Below are 18,347 nucleotides of genomic sequence, written 5' to 3'. Positions count from 1 at the left end.
CACGTGGTTTTTCACTCTGGCCTGTTTTGCCTTCAGTTCTTTGCTTCTGGAAAAAAAAACAGGTACTAGGGTGAATTTCTTTTCTCTTTTCCTTCCATCCCTCCTTCCTTCCTTCCTCCCTCTCTTTGCTTCTCCCTTCCTTCCCTCCTTCCTCTCTCCTTTCCCTCCCTCCCTCCCTTTCTTTCGTGAGAAAAGCTCACAGAAAGGCAGAAGGAACCACAATCTATGACATTTCTGACTCTTACAGGCTCCAAACTGAAACTCAGCTGTGCTTGCTCTAAGTGGCTACAAACTTAGAAAAATAATTTGCAGAAATGAAACCTGTCTTGGGATGCCGTTTCATGAAGTAGACTAGACAGCCTTGATGTGTCATGAAGCCCCCACCACTGCCGCCTGCACTGCTGGGGGTAGTCGTCACATCTCAGGCTGGGGAGCATTTCTGACCCTGCTGTCAGGCGTCCTACAGAAACCTGCCCCCTGTCCACCTGAAGACAGGTCACAGTTTCCTCTAAAATGGGCGGAGGAGCTGGACCCAGCCACAAGACCATCGAGGAAAGCAAAAGGCTTTCAGCAGTGAGAATCTCCAGAGACCAAACCCAGGGGAAGGGATTTGGGGATTCTTAGGAGACTCGCTGGGAGTCAGAACCAGGCTGCGAACGTGGTTTTGCCATGAGCTAGCTCTGACCTCCGTGCCTTTGGTAAACAGTATCAATAGCTGCCATTTACCAAATTTCTATTGTGTACCCTGCTTGGCGGTACCTGGGGAGCTTTGGAAAATGCCAATGCCCAGGCTATGCCCCAAGCAGATTGTCACCATCTTACGGGTGGGACCCCGGCATCAACACTGTTTAAAGCTTCCCGAGTGAGGCAGCCACATGAGAACCACTGCCCCTGGCCATTTGGCTTGGGACTTACCTAGGTGAATCCTCACAGCAACCCTGCCAAGGTTTATGAATGAGGAAGCAGAGGCTGGGCAAGTTTGAATGACTTGTTCAAGATCCTAAAGGTTCTCCCTCATCCCAAACCATCACCGTTCCTCCTTTGCAGGGCTGGAGATACCTGTACAGACCCCACACAGCATCAGGGAGGGAGCCAGCCATCCAACTGAAGGAGCTCACTGGGGAGACAGGGGAGCTGCCAGTGGAACAGTCTGCTGTTGTTGGCGTTTGGGAGAGAGGTGCAAGCCTCAGGCTTCTTTTCCAGCTTCCCTCCCAGGGAACGATTGGTCTGTAGTCCTGGGGATCCAGGCTCTCTGGCTCCACTTGAACCTGAGCCTCACTCAGCAGATGCTCTTATGTCTGAGCCCAGCAGTGGGCACTGTCCAGAGTCTGGACTCAGGAGCTGCATTCCTGCCTAGGTTCAAATCCCAGCTCTACCACTTCCAAGCTGTGTGGCTTTGGCCAAGTAAGTGATCTTCCTGTATGTCGGTTCCTTCATCCGCATGATGGAGTGATGATAGAGTTATGAGGAATATTAAATGAGACAGGGCATGTAAGCCTTGAAAGCAGCATCTGGAACATAGAAAGCAAGACGATCCCGGCCACTCTGAAGATTACGGTTGTGAATGTGCCTTTCAGTACTGAGCGGAAACTCGATGGAACGTGGGCCTGACCCAATCAAGGTGATCAGTTTAAGTCGGTGTTTGCTCTTTGGCCTTGCCTGTTCTTAGCTAGAAGATCAGAACCCCTGGGGTTCAGAGTCCACACCTGGAACTCTGAAGGGGGCAGGGAAGGACCCTGAGTTCAGGGTCCTTGGCCTCGTTGGCCTCACCCCAGCCCAGGGGTCATTCTTTCTCTCCCACCATGGTCATTATCACCCTTCCCCCAACCCACCCCAGTCAACCACTAACTCTGGAAGCACCTTCTGCATGGAGCCGGGGGTGGCCTGGAGAACCTCCGGAGCTCCTCGCCCCACCACGGCAGTAAATCTCCCTTCCCCTACCCCACCACTCAGCCTGTGCCCTGCCAGGACCCACAGCCCATCCGTGCGGCTCAGCCGGCAGCCTGGGAGTGGCCCTGCCAGGACCCACAGCCCATCCGTGCGGCTCAGCCGGCAGCCTGGGAGTGGCCCTGCCAGGACCCACAGCCCATCCGTGCGGCTCAGCCGGCAGCCTGGGAGTGGTCCTGGGGTTGGGAGTTTGTTTGGAGCCTCCAGACCACTGAGGCAGGGGCAGAGATGTGGTCAAGACAACAGCAGTGCCTTTCCCTGGCTCTCTGGGAGCAGCTGTATGGGGGTCACTGGCCCAGCAGGATGACTGACACCCACCCGCAGTCCTTACTGTTTGTGAGGGATAGGGCAGAGGAGGGGCCCAGCCCAGAATGGCCGTGGCCACATTGGTTCCCATGTTAAGTATGAAAGGAAAAGAAAGAAGGGAAGGGGAGGTGGGGAGAGGGAAAAGAGAGAGGAAGAGAGAAAGATAGAGAGGGAAATAGGGAAAAAGGAAGGAAGGAGGGAAGGAGGAAGGGATGGATGAGGGGACGCATATCTCAGAAGAGAAAAAGCAGTGGGGTTTTCCTTAGGCAGTGATCAGCCTGCAGGGGGCTTTACACTCAGGGCTTCGAGTCCAGCTCTAGGCCTCAGCTGCCTCCATTCCGAGGGCCTTGGATGCATTTGCCCCCAAACCAAGCATTACAACGGGGTACGGTGACAGGCCCCATTCCAGGCCTCCTGGGCGTCCTCTCCTGGTTGAGTCTGCTCCCTCCTGAAGGCAGAAGAGGCCAGGTGTGTGTGCGTGTGCATGAGCATGGCTGTGCTGCCTCGTCACGCATTCCATCTCCCAGACGGCTGCCTCTGTCTGCCTGTGCCGTCTGCTTCCCCTCCAAAGGGTGGCTTGCAGAGCAGATTCACGGCTCCCAGCTAGCAACAGTATTCTCTCCGCCCCTGTGACAACTCCCGATCAATTCTCCTGCTCCTCACCCAGTTCCCCAGTGCCCTGAGGGGCCTGGCCACGCAGAAAGGCATGGGAAAGCCTGCTGGCTGTGTACGAAATGCCGAGGGCTGGAGGCCTGGCCGTCCTGTGAATTTGGTGTCTGCCCTGATTGTCTCTCCTGGGAGTGACATGAGCAGGATCTCGATGGGAGGTGAGGCTGTGGCCACGCACTTCTCCTGCCTTAAAACAGTGCTCAGGGAGAGCAGCTTTGCTGACCTTGAGCTGGGACCCCCCCACTTTCAAAGTCTCCAAGTGGTAACTCCCATGGGGACAATTGGATGGCTAACCCTCGCTAGCCTTTAGGCTGTGGGGAAGAGAAATCTGAATTCTGGGTTTTTGTCTCTTTCCCAGGAGAGGGATAGGAAAGCATTCAGTAACAGCAATAGCCTGAGCTGGGAACATGCTCAGGGGCCAGAGTGTCCCAGCTTTGGATACAGAGCTGCATTCTGAGCACCTCCCATATAAAACACAGTTGGGGTGCCCCGAGGAGGGGCAGACACCAACATTTCAGGCCAGAATTTCAGATGCTTGGCTCCTAGGAGGGCTTTGGGCAAGCTGTCTCTCCCTCTCTAGCCTTAGTTTCCTCACCTGTAAATAAGTGGCTTGAAGCCACCAAGGGCCTTTTAGTGTCAACAGTGAATCCTGTGACTGTGTTCCTCCTATATCCCTGCACCCCAGGGCCACACCTGGAGCATTTTACCCCTGCTTGGCCATTTTCCTTCCCTGTCCCCTGGAGGCTCGTTACCAAGAAGGAGCTGGAGAGGGTCAGGAGAGCAGTGGGAACAGCCAGAGGCACAGTGGCAGCCTTTGAAGATAAGATTCCTAAGTCTGGGAAATACAGGGGTGTGGCTGTGATAGGGACAGAACACAGACCCTCTCACCATCACAGGAAACTCAGGGGTCTCCCTTGGGGAGGTCACTGTAGGAAAAATGAAAAGAAGCTCTTGTTCTTCTGTATAGGGTGGGTGTGAACTTGTCACCTGCCCGGAGGCGTAGGGAGGCCAACAGTGGACACAGGTTTTAAGAAGGCACTGCAACTTCAGAGTGAGTGTGACTGAGTGTGGTTAATGATGGCCAAAATTGTCCCATTCCCACCATCCAGTAGCACACCCCTTAGGCCTGGAAGACCCTGGGCAAACTCGGGAGGACATGTGCTGTGCTGAGCCTGAGGAAGGTGGCAAAGAGCAGATGTGTGCAGGGAGGTCCCTCAGCACCCATGGGACGTGTTCTGGACTGCAAGCCTCATCTTCCTTTAGTACAGTCACTCTAAGCCTCTGCACCATTGCTTCCTTGGCAGGAAGTGCTGAATCACAGAGATGTCTCAAGTCATTTTCTTTGGGCTTAAGGATAGAGTCACTGATTTTTATTTTCTTATAACATGATGACTATAGTAGGCCTGCGTTCACATCCCAGCTCTGTCACAGACTAGTTGTGTAACCTTGAATGAGTTTCTCACTCTCTCCAAGCCTTGGTTTCCTCACTAGTAAAGTGAGGATGATAATGATTGGGTTGAATTGCTGTGGATTAAATGAGATAATGTAGTAAAGGGCATAATACAACCCTGGCCCTCAATAAGTGCTTATAATATTGGCAGTGGTTCAGTTGGACTTTGCTTGGGATAACAAAAGGAATTTAAATTTAAGTTCGATTCATCAGGTGCACACTAATATTATAGGTCTAGCCCTGTCTGAAACTTTAGGGAGATACAGTCAAGTGTAGATCAGGGACATACCATGTTCATGGACTAGAGTATGCAATATTATTACAATGTCAGTTCTTCCCAAATTGCTCTCTAGAGTCAACAGTCTCAAATCAGGATGCCATTAAGCCTTTCTGGCAGAAATTGGCAAGCTGATTCTAAAATACATATGGAAACAAAAAAAGCTACAATATCCAAAGGAGTCTTGAAAAAAGAACAATGTTAGAAGTATAGATTATGGGCTTTTTTTTTTTTTTTTTTTTTTTTTTGCTCTCAAGAACCTTAAGTCTAGCTGGGAAGACTAATGAGAGACCTCATGGGCTGATTCCTGGGAGTATAGGGCAGTGGTTAAGAGTATAGATGCTAGAACCTGGCTCCTGGCTTTGAATGCCAGCTTTGCACCTGCCACCTCATGACCTTGGGCAGGGTACTTTTCCCCTCTCTATGTCCCAGGTGTCTCGTCTATAAAATGGGATGATCACAGCATCATTGCCATGGGGTCGTTGTGAGCATGAAAGGAGCTAACCTTTGTTAGCCCAAGGTTGCCTACTAGGTGTTGGGGAAGGGATGGAAGTAGAATGAGGACAGAGGTTCTGCCCCCAGGACGGTATGTCCTTTGTAGAAGGAAAGCCTAGAAGCTGAACCACCTTTCCCAAAAGGGAAATTCTGGAATGAGGATCTCAGGCTCTGTGAATACAGCTCCCCCGCTTTTCTAAGACTAAGACTGGGGAAGTAGCTCATCCAGGGTCACTTGGCTGAAGGTTAAATTCAGAGGAAGAATCCAACAGACAGGGAGTGTGAGCAAAGGTCCACGGCAAGGAGCTATAGAGGTGCTTCTTGGGCCCTGGGAGAAGGCTGTTTCTGGAGTGCCGAGTTCGAGGGGGCATGTGGGTAAGGGACAACCAGCAGGCATGAGTCACCAAGAGGCAGGCTGCCAAGTCCAACAGGACGCCCCACAGAGCCCTTTGGCCTGGGCCCAGCTCAGCAGCCCCCTCTCCATCCCCCGGACACACGTACCCCAGCAGACCTGGAGACATTTCCTGAAAGACTAAGAAAGCACTGGGAGCTGGAGGGGCGGCCTCGGCCATCAGAGGCTCGAGGTCAGGTCTCTTACGGAGGAGCAGACGAAGGGAGGACGTGACCGGCAGCCTTCATTCTCACAGGCCGGGGATTTCAAAGGAATGCAGCCAAGTCCAGCTCTGAAGTTCCCACTTCAGACCCCGCCCGGCTGGAGCCATGGGCGCCTGTGGTCGCCACCCTGGAAATCAGAGAGGCACGTCATAGGCCACCTCGTGCCGGGGAACACGTCCTCCTGGGGGCCCTGTCAGCTGGCCCACCTGCTGGGGTTCCCAAATAGACCTTCTCCTTCTGCTGAGCTGTGGGCCCTCCTCCAGCCAGCTTTCCCCAATTCCTGCTCTCCCTCAGCCCCCACACCTGTCCACCCTCTCACTCCATCTACTCGGGAGAGTCCTGGCTCCCAGAACAGACCTCCTGGGAATGCCACATCTCTTTCTTTGAGGTCTTGAGCAGACCTGGGGCAGGAAGGGGAGGCTCTGTACAAGCCTTACACAGTGACTCAGGCCCAACGAGGGGTTGACATCTCAGACCGAAGCCGGAACACATGTCCACAGATAGCTCCCAGGCCTCCTGCGAGCTGGCCAGTCAGACTGTGAGAGCCACATTGGACAGAGAGGAAACTGAGGCCCAAGAGGGAACGTGATTTGCCCAAGGCTCTCCAGTAAGATAGAGGCAGAGCAGGATGGAAGATCTAGGGCTTCCAAGCCCTGAGCTCTTTTAAGTCACTTTTACGGTTTCACTTCATTTTCTTTCTTCATTTTCTTCCTTCTTTAAGAGAAAGGCAGGCCCTGGACAGACAGGCAGGGACACAGGCAGGGCTACCAGAAACTCAGAGGAAAGAAGAGAGTGCCCCAGGGTTGGACAGCCTCCACCCCCAGCCCCCAAGCTGAGTGGAAGCCACTCCCACCAAGCCCCAGCCTGGCCCTGGGGACTCCCCGCAGTGAGAGCTAACAGTTTGTGGACACAGGAATGCGCCAGTGGCTTGCCCAGACACCCTGAGGGCCAGCCCTTCAATCACAGCATCTCTTGCCCCCCACAGCCTGCCCCATCTCATCTGTAGCTTTATCGCCTTCCTCATGCCTCTCTAGTGAGTGTCTTTCCCAGGTCATCATCATCCCTTTTCCCAGATGTCCCAGGAAATCTCTCTGGAGCCTTCCCTGATCACTCAAGCTGCTGGAGTGTGTCCCTGAGCTCACTGGGCACTCTGCTTTTGCCACCTGGTGTTCTTAGTGTCATTTCTTGGGTCTGTTCCTGTCTCTCTAACCAAAACTTTAGGCAACTTTGTTCATTCAGCACTCCATGAATTAAGGCCTACCACATGCCTGGGCTATGGTGGGATTCGGCAGCAAATAGACTCAACAACTTGCCCTCATGGAGCTTACATTCTAGCAAGGAGGGATGATGAGCACAGGAGCAACAGATCTGCAAATAAGTAAATTTCCAAAAGGCTGCGGAGGAGAAGGAAGTAGGGCATGCTGGGGGGACAGTTTTAAAGAGGGTGATTAGAAAAGGGTCACCCACGTGAGCCTTGGATAGGCTGAAGCAGTGAGCTGTGCAGTCCTGGAGAGCATCCTGGTAAAAGAGCAGTGAAAGGCACAGAGGCAGGTGTGTGCCTACTGCATAGGGGAACTGAAAGAAGTCCGGGTCAGGGGGGTGGGCAGGAGCCACGGGAAGGTGTCAGCTCAGTGGATGCAGGGATCTACAGGCTCACAGGACAGGATTAGCTCCGAGAGGGATGGGATGCATCAGAGGGTTTCACGTGGGGAAAGTACACTCTGACTTGAGTTTTACTTTACTTTTTTTTTTTTTTTTTTTTTTTTGAGACAGAGTCTTACTCTGTCACCCAGGCTGGAGCGCAGCACGTGATCTCAGCTCACTGCAGCTTCTGCCTCCTGGGTTCAAGCGATTCTTCTGCCTCAGTCTCCTGAGTAGCTGGGATTACAGGTATGCACCACCACGCCCAGCTAATTTTTGCATTTTTACTAGAGGCGGGGTTTCACCATGTTGGTCAGGCTGGCCTCAAACCCCTGACCTTGTGATCTACCCGCCTCGGCCTCCCAAAGTGTTGGGATTATAGGGGTGAGCCACGGCACCCGGCCTGACTTGAATTTTAATAGGGTCACTCAGGCCGCTGGGTTGAGAGTAGTCTGAAAGGGTGGAGTAGACACAGGGATACCAGCCTGAAGCCTTTAGAGGGACAATTAGTGTAAAGCAACAGATCCACAAATGAGTAAATAAGGGAGAGTCTAAGTAAGGGGTGGTGGAGAAGTGATTCGGGTAAAGGGACAGGTCAGAGTCTGGGTCTACTTTGAAGGAAGAGCTGAGAGGATCCTCTGAAGGACTGGATGTAGGTACAAGAGAATGTTGGGGTCAAGGATGACCTAAGATTAGGGGCCTGGACAACTGGCAGACCGGCTTACCACAAACCGAGATGGGAACGATGATTCAGGAGGATTAGCCTCTGGAAGGTGGACCAGGAGCTCACTATTGGACATGTCATGTTGGAGTTGTGCAATAGACAGAAAGTGGCCAGGTTGAGTGGGCAGTTGGAGTCCAGAGTTCAGAGGGGTGGTCTGGATAGAAATAAGCCTCTGGGGTTGTGGAAAAATAGGAACACTTTTACACAGTTGGTGGGGGTGTAAATTAGTTCAACCATTGTGGAAGACTGTGGCGATTCCTCAAGGATCTAGAAAAAGAAATTCCATTTGACCCAGAAATCCCATTACTGGGTATATACCAAAAGGATTATAAATCATTCTATTATAAAGACACATGCACACATATGTTCGTTGTGGCACTGTTTACAATAGCAAAGACCTGGAACCAACCCAAATGCCAATCAATGATAGACTGGACAAAGAAAATGTGGCACATATACACCATGGAATACTATGCAGCCATAATAAATGATGAGTTTGTGTCCTTTGTGGAGACATGGATGAATCTAGAAGCCATCATTCTCAGCAAATTGACACAAGAACAGAAAACGAAACACCACATGTTCTCACTCATAAGCGGGTGACGAACAATGAGAACACTTGGGCACAGGGACGGGAACAACACTCATTGGGGTAGGTGGGGGAGTGGAGGGGAGGGGAGGGAAGGCAGGGGGTGGGGAGGATGAGGAGTGATAACACCAGGAGAAATGTCTGATGTAGGCAACAGGGGAATGGGGGGAATGGAGACAGCAAACCACCATGGCATGTCTGTAGCTGTGCAGCAATCCTATAGGATACAGGATGTGCACATGTACCCCAGAGCCCAAAGTACGATTAAAAAGAAAAAAGCCTCTGGGAGCCACTAGGCAGCATGCAAAAGCATGAGGCGGGATGCCATCTCCAGAGGGCGAGGATCTATGGTGCACAGGCCGCTTGCTGTCGAACAGAAGTTGTGTCTCCAGTTGTCCAGAGTTATGAATGGGTGGCTGAAGATGGGGCTCTGACTCCGCCCTGGTCACAACAGGCCAACCGCAGGAGAGAGACTACAGCCGCTGCCTCTTCCCTGGGATCCTCTCGCAGGCTAGCACAGGGGAGGGCTCAGGGAAGACAAGTAATTATCCTTATAAACCAGGAGGCCCTGCCAGGGAGAAGCAGGGAGGGCAGGCTACAGCCCCATCCCCTCTAAGCCTCTTGACATTTCGTGGGAAAATGGTGTCATTTTATCATTTTCTTCCTTGGTAAGGCTTAAATTTCAGCTTCCGGGAAACTGACAGAGAGGATAGGATCAGCGCCTGGGGCTAGCTTTGCTCCCTGTGGCTTTATATAACTCAGGCCTTTTCCCACAGCCATTTACAGCTCTGGCTTCTGTAGCGTGGTGCCAGTAGGATTAAGTATTTAGCACCCACTGTATTGTGTGCCCTGTATTTCTGAGAAAACGTTTCCTGCCTCCATGAGGATAGCTCAGTAAACAGAATCCCTTGGTGTGGTGACATGCCGGGTGGCCGCAGGCTCCAGGGCACTTCTCGTGTGCCCCCTTCCCCTCCTCTCTCTTCTTAACAACTAGCCCAGCTCAAGTTTATATCTTCATGTATCGACTTTTCCCTAAAATTGCTCCCTAATACTTCTTTGAGGCTGCCATACAGTTGCCCAAACCAGAAAATGGATGAGTTCAAAATGGCAGCCCACCCCAGTTTTATCTGACTTGAGTGCCATTTCCCCGGGAAAGTGGGAAAGTTTTTGGGGAAGAGCCTGATGTCCAGACAGCCAATACACAGACCACAGGACTGTATTATACAGCCCAGCCTTGTAGAGAAGATCCTGAGTCTGCCAGCCCCCCGTCCGCACAGGGCTAGCAGTGGGATACCAGAAATTAAACACCTGTTACCTTCTCTTCTGCCCTACAGAAGATTTCATCCCTATCCCCACCTCCCCAGAGGAGGCAGGGAAATCTGTACCACCTTGGGATCCTTTGGTCTTCTGACTAGTAGCCCAAAGGGTGGCCTCAGACCCCAAGGTAATGTCCCAGGGCCATTCTACCTCACTTTCCCATTCTAGTCCCCAGTTTGGTTCCTCCTAGAGATATTCAGTCAATACCACTCACATCTTTTGCTGCTCCTTTGAAAGATGTATTCCTCCCAGCTTGGTTCCGAGCTGAAGGATGGATGAGCCTTTGAACAGGGTTAAGTCACATTAGGCACAGAATCAGTGAGGGTTCTGCACAGCAGTGCTGGAAAGACAGGATGGTGGGGAAGCCAGATCTAAGGGCCATGTGCAACTCGAGAGCTAAGGCCCTCCGCTAAACTTCCACACAGCAAACCGGCCTCCCCAGGGTAGGCAAAGGGTCTTGGGGCTCGGGGAGGGGTAGATGGGCTCTGGCTGGTTCTCCACAGATAGGGTGGCTCTGGCTGAGTGGGGGGATTGACCTTTTAATAGCCAACTGCCTGAGGTTGGGGGTAGAAGGGAAACTTGGAAGCAGAGGGAAGTTTGGGGACATTCTTCCCAGAATAGCTTTAAAAATAGGACAGCTTTGCAAACCACCCAGATGACTGAAGGCAGGTGGGATCGAAGCAGATGCCCTCTGGAGATGCCTGTCAGACTCAAGCTTGTGGGAACTCTGGAGGTTTACCTGATTGTTCAGCAGATCTCAGAAGGCAGCTTAGGCTCTTCCTTCCCCCAGGCCCTTTGTGTGTATTGCATTTGAGTCAGCACGTGGCGGAGAGGAGGCCCGTGAGCATCTGTGGAGGGAGGGATGCGTGGGTGAGTGGGAGGCGGATGCATGGCTAGATGGGTCACGGGTGGGTGAGTAGATGGATAGATGGATGGCTGTAGACTCCAAATTAGCTGTTGCAAGTCCTGTGTGAGGATCCCTGACAGAACGTGGTAATCCTAAGTGGTTAGTTTTGCGTGAGCTTCCTGTTAATAGATGTCACCTTCACCTTAGGAATAAGCCATCTTTTGTAAGCAGGTGGCATTACTCCTGGCCAAGCTGACCTTTGACTTGAAGGATACTGGAGAGGCTCATCAGAGCACGGAGGCCATCATCCTGAGAGCCCCCATAACTGCCATTCTTCTCCTGCTCCCGAGACCCTCCAGAGCGCCCTGCACCCTGCTGGTGGGCCTTAGCCTCTCCCCCAACCTGATTTCTCCAAGGTCACAAGTTCTTGAGGTTCTGATAATGCGATTTTTGAAAAATGGGCCATCTCATGGGCCTGTACAAGTAGCTGGGACTACAGGTGTGTGCCACGTTTCCTGGCTAATTTTTGTGTTTTTAGGAGAGACAAGGTTTCACCGTGTTGGCCAGACTGGTCTCGAACTCATGACCTCGTGATCCGCCTGCCTCGGCCTCCCAAAGTGCTGGGATTACAGACAAACCTGTACTTCACCTTCTTATCTAACCAGGAGTATTTTAAGGGAGTCCCAGATAAAAGGAAGCCTGCACCGAGCGCTTCCATTGAATGAAGACACCCACTGGGGAAAAAGGTCACTTCTTAGTTGCATCTTATTTGGGTTTCTTAAAATGCCTTGGAAAGAGGTGCCTGTATCCCAGGCTCTTTCAGATGGGTGGGTGGTCCTATTTTCCACAGGAGCTTTTTAACCTAGAAATATAACTAGTCCTCCTTCCTCTGGCTCCCCAGAATGAAGTTCAGCACTTGAGTACACTTTCTCTTTTGTTACCAGCCTGATGACTAAGAATTCTGTGTTGGGAAGAATTTCAGACCGTTAGGAGAAACCCTCTCCCTTGAGGAGGGTTTAGTGTAAGAGTTTAATGTTTATAGAAAACAGGGTTTTTTTGGGGGGGGGGATTTTTTTCCCAACACAAGTCTTCCCCATCCACACCCTGGGAAAGCCAAGCCGCCTGGGGCCCACAGCTCTCAGCCAGGGACCATCTTTCCTATGCTGGATGTTCCTAGAACTATAGCTCAGGACAGAGAAGGGAAGCAACCCCCACATGCCCAGTTTGGGGGGGTGGGTTGATTTTTTTTGTTTTTTCTTTGAGACAGAGTCTCGCTCCATCGCCTAGGCTAGAATGCAGTGGCATGATTTCATTTCACTGCAACATCCGTCTCCTGGGTTCAAACAATTCTCGTGTCTCAACCTCCCGAGTAGCTGAGACTACAGGTGCGTGCCACCACGCCCAGTTAATATTTTTGTATTTTTAGTAGAGATGGGGTTTCACCATGTTGGCCAGACTGGTCTCAAACTCCTGACCTCGTGATCTGTCTACCTTGGCCTCCCAAAGTGCTGGGATTCCAGGCGTGAGTCACCACGCCCAGCCCAAATGCCCAGTTTTGAAGTTGGCTAATGTGTCCATCATTCTGCATGTTTATGGATCAGTGAGGGCCTGTGTACAGACAGAGGGAGCAAGCTGGAGGTGATGAGAACAGAAAGCAGTTTCTCAACATGGACATAACAACAAAGAAGTGGCCATGTGAACTTCTGCCATCCCATGACACCTGCCTCCACACTCAACCCCACAGCCACCCAAGTGGAGAAGGACTTGGGACAAGCAAAGCCAGCCCATGGCTGCCCAGGGGAGAAGGGCTTAGAACACTCCTGCCTCTTTCGCATACTCGCAACTTCTGGGATATTTGTAAGCGCACTCCTACCGAAATCCCTCGGGTAGCTGATGCGAGGGACTTGCGTGGAGGGAATTGTTTCCCCTGTCTGCACTGCTTAGTGAATCTGGGTTGGAGACCTGCAGCTTCCATCCTTGACAGAGCTCAGGTCTTTTTTCTGACAGCCAGAATCAGAGGTACCCAGCCCAGAGCAAAAAGGCCATGTCAGCCATCTGCAGCAGTGGCCTCCCTCCACCCAGGTCTCCAACGGACTTGTCAGAGTCCCCTGTGGACTCCGAGGTCTCCTGTGATCAGCCACCCTAGAGATAATTTCCCAGAGCACCACCCTATAAGGAATATCTAGACTATCCCTAATTTTTCTCCCTTCAAACCCAATTTGTCTCAGTCCTGTTTTTCTCATAAAAGGGCAAGTTTCTGGCTGGGTACCTATAATCCCAGCACTTTGGGAGGCTGAGGTGGGCAGATCACTTGAGGCCAGGAGTTCAAGACCAGCCTGGCCAACATGGTGAAACCTTGTCTCTACTAAAAATACAAAAATTAGCTGGGCATGGTGGTGTGCACCTGTAATGCCAGCTACTTGGGAAGCTAAAGCATGAAAATGGCTTGAACCCAGTGGGTGGAGGTTGCAGTGACCCAAGACCGTGCCACGGCCCTCCAGCCTGGGTGACAGAGCAAGACTCCATCTCAAAATACAAGGCCAAGTTTCTGAGTTCTGATCCCTTGAACTGTGCTGGCATGAATTGTAGTTGATCTTTTACCTTGTGAGTTGACTGGGAATTTGCTGGGGAGACAGAGCCTTATCCTTGTGGTGTGGTACTAGTGGGGTGACCTCAGGCACGGTGGAATTCTGAGGTGGGAGGATGCTTCAAGGCAGAAAGGGTCCTTCCATGTGTTCCTCAGATCCATCCAATGAGGCCTCCCTGGGTTTCTCCCTGTAAAACAAGAATCAGGCATTTAGATCTCAGTACCTGTGTGAGGTAGCAGGGGGCATCTTACTAACCCATTCTCTAGATGCAGCTCAGCAAGGCCGAATGACTTGCCCAAGCTCTCCGGGTACTCTGCACTCTCCTTAGCTGTTTGCCGAGGAAGCAGAGCCCTTGGTGGTGGACAAAGCCAGTAGCAGGTGGAAGACCTTTCTGCTCCTCTGACCACAGTGAGAGCATCTCTTATCACCTGGGTAGCACTTCCTCTGCCCACAGCAGAGCCAGTGCCACCAGGGGCAAGCAGACGGGTGAGGAGGTGCCAGATAGGACTGATAGTTCCAGCTTCCTGTCCTTTCCTTCCGCAGACCTGTGAGGGAGCTGGCATTATTTTTATCTGGGACACTGGCGTGGGAGGTAGTTGTTAACGTCATCTGGTAAACACAGTTGAATTATCTGTTGTCCAAGGAACCCTCAAATAAGTGTTAAGCATGCTAAGCCGTTAACATTTAAAGACACAGACTCCTGGGAGGGAATTTGCTTATGGTGCTGCCATCACAACCAAAGCCCGGAGCTGTCAGTCCCAGAGCCCGGGCTTGATGTAACCCTCTCAGGTTTTGAGCTCATCACACATAAGGGCTCATGCTTTTTTGAAAGCCCTGCTTCCCTATCTGTCCTCTGCAAGTGGGAAAGTGCTTGCAGTCTGCAGGTTCAGTGCAAAGGCAGGTTGTCTGCACTCGCTTCTGAGTACGTGTGAAGTTAGCACAGTGCTGAGTTCCGAGTCCCATGAGGTAGCTGTGTGGTATGCTGGCGTGTGTCCTGTGCAGCCTATAGGTTTCTAAAGGCAGTTTCCAGGTGCATCCCCACCCACAGGCCTTACATTATAGCCCCCTCTCTGGATGTGCTTCCCGATATTTCTCAGGTACCTTGGATCTTGCTGTGTCCTGAGAAGTTGTCCCGTGGGTGGGAGCAGAGCAGTGGGTACCATTGTCGCTCTCAGCAGCGGTTCTCAACCAGGAGTGACTTTGCCCCCGGCAGACACGTGGCAACATTATTTGGAGCATTCACAACCGGAGATGAGGGTAGAGGCTTCTGGTGGCATCGAGTGGGTAGAGGCCTACGGTGCACAGGACAGTACGCCCCAAGAACCAATGAGCCGACCAAAAATGTCAGTAGTGCCAAGATGAGGCAAGGCTGCTCTACTCTTGAGGCAGTTGGAGCCTCCGCTTGCTGCCGCCAGCACGTGACTCGATAGGAGGTGGCTGGGTCAGCAGGGCTGTGAGAGGAGAAGGTGAATGGTGCCAGCCAGCAGCCTCAGGTCATGTGGAGCGGTTCAGAATGTCTTCCTGAGCTCTGCAGGGCCAGGACCAAGCCAGATTTTTAGGGGATGCTAAGCAAGGTATGGTTTCTGGCCATAAAGACAAACCACACAGTTCTGTAGAATACTCTCAGTTCACAAGGGGATTTTGTATCTCTTGCCTCATTCAATCTTAACAACTTATGGGCTTGACGGGACAAGTAGAATCAGCCCCATTTTGTAGGTGCCCAAACTGAGGCCCAGTAGGGTAAATAATTTGCCCAAGGTCAAAAAGCCCCCAGATGATTGATTTCTGCTCTTTCACTAGAGCAGTTTGGATCTCAGTGCTCCTGTTCTCTCTTGGGTCCTGTTGGATCCCATGTTGGTGAGGACTCTGTCCTCTCTTCTACCCATCTTAACATGAATGGATACCTGAATAAGGACAGAATGAGTTTCCCATCCTAGAAGCCTCTCTTTCTCCTAGGAAACTTCTGTAACAGCCCAAAGCCAGAGTGATTTCATTTTCATGCCTTCTCTGATCAAGCTCAGATCTAGCCAGGAACTTACCCATTAGCATAGAGGCCGGAAGACCGCCTCACTCCGTGCTCCAAAATTATTTGCTCCCTGGAGTTGCCACTGCCTTGGAGCCCCCCATCCATTTATTCAGTTAACAGATGCACACTGAGGGCCTCCAGTGGCCTCAGGAATACCAGACGCAGCAGGTACATTGCTGAATAAAGCAGACAGTTCCTCTGCCCTCACAGAACTTGCAATCCAAGTGGGAGAGGCAATCACTAAACACATAAACCTACAAGTTTGTCATTTCCAGTTATGATGGGGCCACACGGAAGAGCCAACTCAACACGGTGAAAGATGTCACAAGCGTGGAGGGCCTACCTAGAGAAGGCGGGGGGCCTTTGGGAGGAGAAGACTAGTAGACTGAGACTTGAAGGAGGTGCATGCGCACCAGCTTTTCAGTGGCTGGAGGAAGGGGTCCCTGGCTCTGGTTAGAGAACCACCGTGGGGTGAATGTGGGTGACCTCAGTATGCATGGTGGCAGGATAGATTTTTCTTCCCCACTCTACAAGTATTTCACAGTCAGCATACTTATCATCAGAAATATCTTGATGGCCTCCATTCATACATTGGTCAGCATGAGTCCCCAAACTGCTGTTTTATACCCAGCTGTACTCTCCGCCAGATACTCGAGAGAGGAAAAGAGGAATAAGATTCCCAAGAGGCTTGCAGTCTAGCCAAGGAAATAAAACATGCAGGCAAAACAAGGGCCAGCCAGAACATCAGCCCCCACTCCACCCAGCTCATCACTTCCCCCATCCTCAGTCCCCTGAGGTCAGTAGCCACCTACTGTTCTCCCTCCTGTCTGCAGAGGCACCTTCCCTCTTGCTGGCTCCAGTGCTCACCATACTGTGACCATGGAGCAAGAGGTCAGCCAGGCTACCTCGTCACACCTGACACAGATAACCCCACACACATCCATGTCCTTGGGCTCTGTCTTGGGAAGGCCAGGGAAGCAGGAGGAGCAGGCATTTATTGAGGAGCTCCTCTGGCCAATCGTTTTCATCGTCACTGTCTTTAGCCCTGTTTCCCTCTTCTGAATGGGGAACGTGAGACAATGGAAGGTCTGGGGCTTGCCCAGGTCCGAGGGCTGGGTGGGAGTTGGATCAGGGCACCTCACCCAGGCCTGTCTGGAGTTCAAACCCATCATGCATATCTTGATACACTAGTGATTTTCATGTATTTTTAGTGGAAGAGTTGCTTTCCCAAACTCAATCTCAGGCGTGTCCTCAACCACTTGAAACAGACCTGGCAGAGGGCCTCTGCCTGGGATCGAGGAGCTTTGAATCTGCCCACTCAACTGCCCTTCACCCATCTGCACAGGTGGCTCAGGCCTCCTGGGGAACAACATGAGGAGCCCATTCAGTCTTCAGACCCGATCTCAGAACTCATGGAGAAAGCCTGAGATGTCCTTCAGGGCCACCCCCACCCCTGCGGCACTGCTCAGAACAGACCTCACTGAGTCCAGTGGGGCAGAACCACACAGAATGGCACACTGTGAGAGGGACCTGTCCAGACGGAGCCTGGTGCAAACAGCTGCCATCCACGTCTGCAGAAATGATAGGCACAACATTCACTCCCAGGTCTCTATCCCCATATGGTCTCCAGAGGCAGGCACAAGCCAGGGTCACCATTTCACAGACGTAAACGATGGCCTCCCCCAAGGCCCCTGGACTTTGTGTCCTTCCCTATCGTGGCCCACCCACCCCCACCTGTTCCTCGACTGTTGTCCAGTAGACATTTTGGGATATGGCTTGATAAAAGATGCGTGAACTCCCACTACAACTTCTTGAGGGATAACACCACATAAATGTTAACATGACTTTTAAGGATTTCATCTGTGGCAAAGTTCAAAGTTGTGGGTGGATGTGAGCGTCAGACCGAGTCATTATGGAATCCCCATTACAGGTCAAATCTTTTTGTGAGCATTTCAGGGGGTTTTCTCAAATTCTATAAATAGTTTAATAATGCCTGTATACTCGTCTATTTTTAAAGCCAGCCTTCCGGACAATTTCAGAAGTAACTGGGCCACTCATTGAAAGTAGGGTTTCAGAAGTCATTTCTTCAGCTTCCAACTGCTTCCAGAGCAGAGGGATCCCAGATTCCATTTCTGCCTGAGGTTGGGGATCCACCTTTCTTAGTAGAACCTGGTCTAGGTGGAAACCTGGGAGAAGTCTCTGGGAATCTCCAAAAAGCTGGGTAAGCTGAATTCTGGCCCCAGCTCCCAGTTCCTCACACGGGAAGTCTTGGATAGGACATTTGTCCCCCTTACGCTTCCGTTTCTCACATAGCAGAATATGGACACAGTAACCCTTTGCTAATTAGGAAGGGTTATTATATCTGTTTGTACCAGTCTGTCACCTGGGCGCAGGTCAAAGATCTCTTTGGTTTTACAGATGAGGATGCAGAGGTACAGCGACTGGCCTGACAGTCACATGATGACTTTCCATTTTATAGATGGGGTCACAGAGTCACAGCAGTTGGCCAGCCTTGACCAGCCTTTTATTTTGCAGTTGGCCTGCTCCTCAGGCTGAGGCTGCAGTGAGCACAGCCCCTGGGTTTCCACCAAGAGCTTCACATCATGGATAAGACCTACCACCTGCGCCAACGCTAAGGCCTGGCAAACACCTGTGTCCAAGCCCTCGACCTGTCTCCTGGGCAGGATGGCAGCCAGGCAGGGAGAATCCCAGTTCTGCAGAAATAGCAGCTCAGCCCTCTCCTCTGAGGACCTGGAGGGAAGTGCAAGGCAGGGGAGGGTGGCTGTCGTGTCTTCGTGATGGCCTTTTCAAACATGATCACTGGGGGGTCCAAAGAGCACCAAGCCCAGAATCAGA

General features: G+C 51.7%; 1 protein-coding gene and 1 long non-coding RNA gene across 7 annotated transcripts in view; one reads left to right on the top strand and one right to left on the bottom strand.

Annotated features, from left to right (window-relative positions):
* The window catches only part of CTIF (cap binding complex dependent translation initiation factor), a 322,760-nt gene that overhangs the window by 241,569 nt on the left and 62,844 nt on the right, over nucleotides 1-18,347 (top strand). The window contains exon 10 of one of the 6 annotated variants that reach the window (XM_074383491.1): nucleotides 1,048-1,999. The exons of the other annotated variants lie outside the window; for them this stretch is intronic. Within the exon in view, the coding sequence (XP_074239592.1) occupies nucleotides 1,048-1,233 (186 nt within the window). The 3' untranslated portion in view covers nucleotides 1,234-1,999. Of the gene's footprint in view, nucleotides 1-1,047; nucleotides 2,000-18,347 lie in introns of those variants that run through there. 6 annotated transcript variants of the gene reach the window in all.
* On the bottom strand, nucleotides 10,304-13,869 carry LOC141580781 (uncharacterized). Its single transcript, XR_012513104.1, has 3 exons — nucleotides 13,479-13,869; nucleotides 10,770-10,878; nucleotides 10,304-10,370 (listed from the first exon to the last, which is right to left on the bottom strand). It is a non-coding gene; the product is annotated as an uncharacterized LOC141580781 (long non-coding RNA).

Source organism: Saimiri boliviensis, chromosome 13 (assembly GCF_048565385.1).
Source record: "Saimiri boliviensis isolate mSaiBol1 chromosome 13, mSaiBol1.pri, whole genome shotgun sequence".
In the NCBI taxonomy this organism is placed as follows: domain Eukaryota; kingdom Metazoa; phylum Chordata; class Mammalia; order Primates; family Cebidae; genus Saimiri; species Saimiri boliviensis.
The sequence above is the reverse complement of the archived record's forward strand: the minus strand, read 5'-3'. Positions and strand labels throughout refer to the sequence as shown.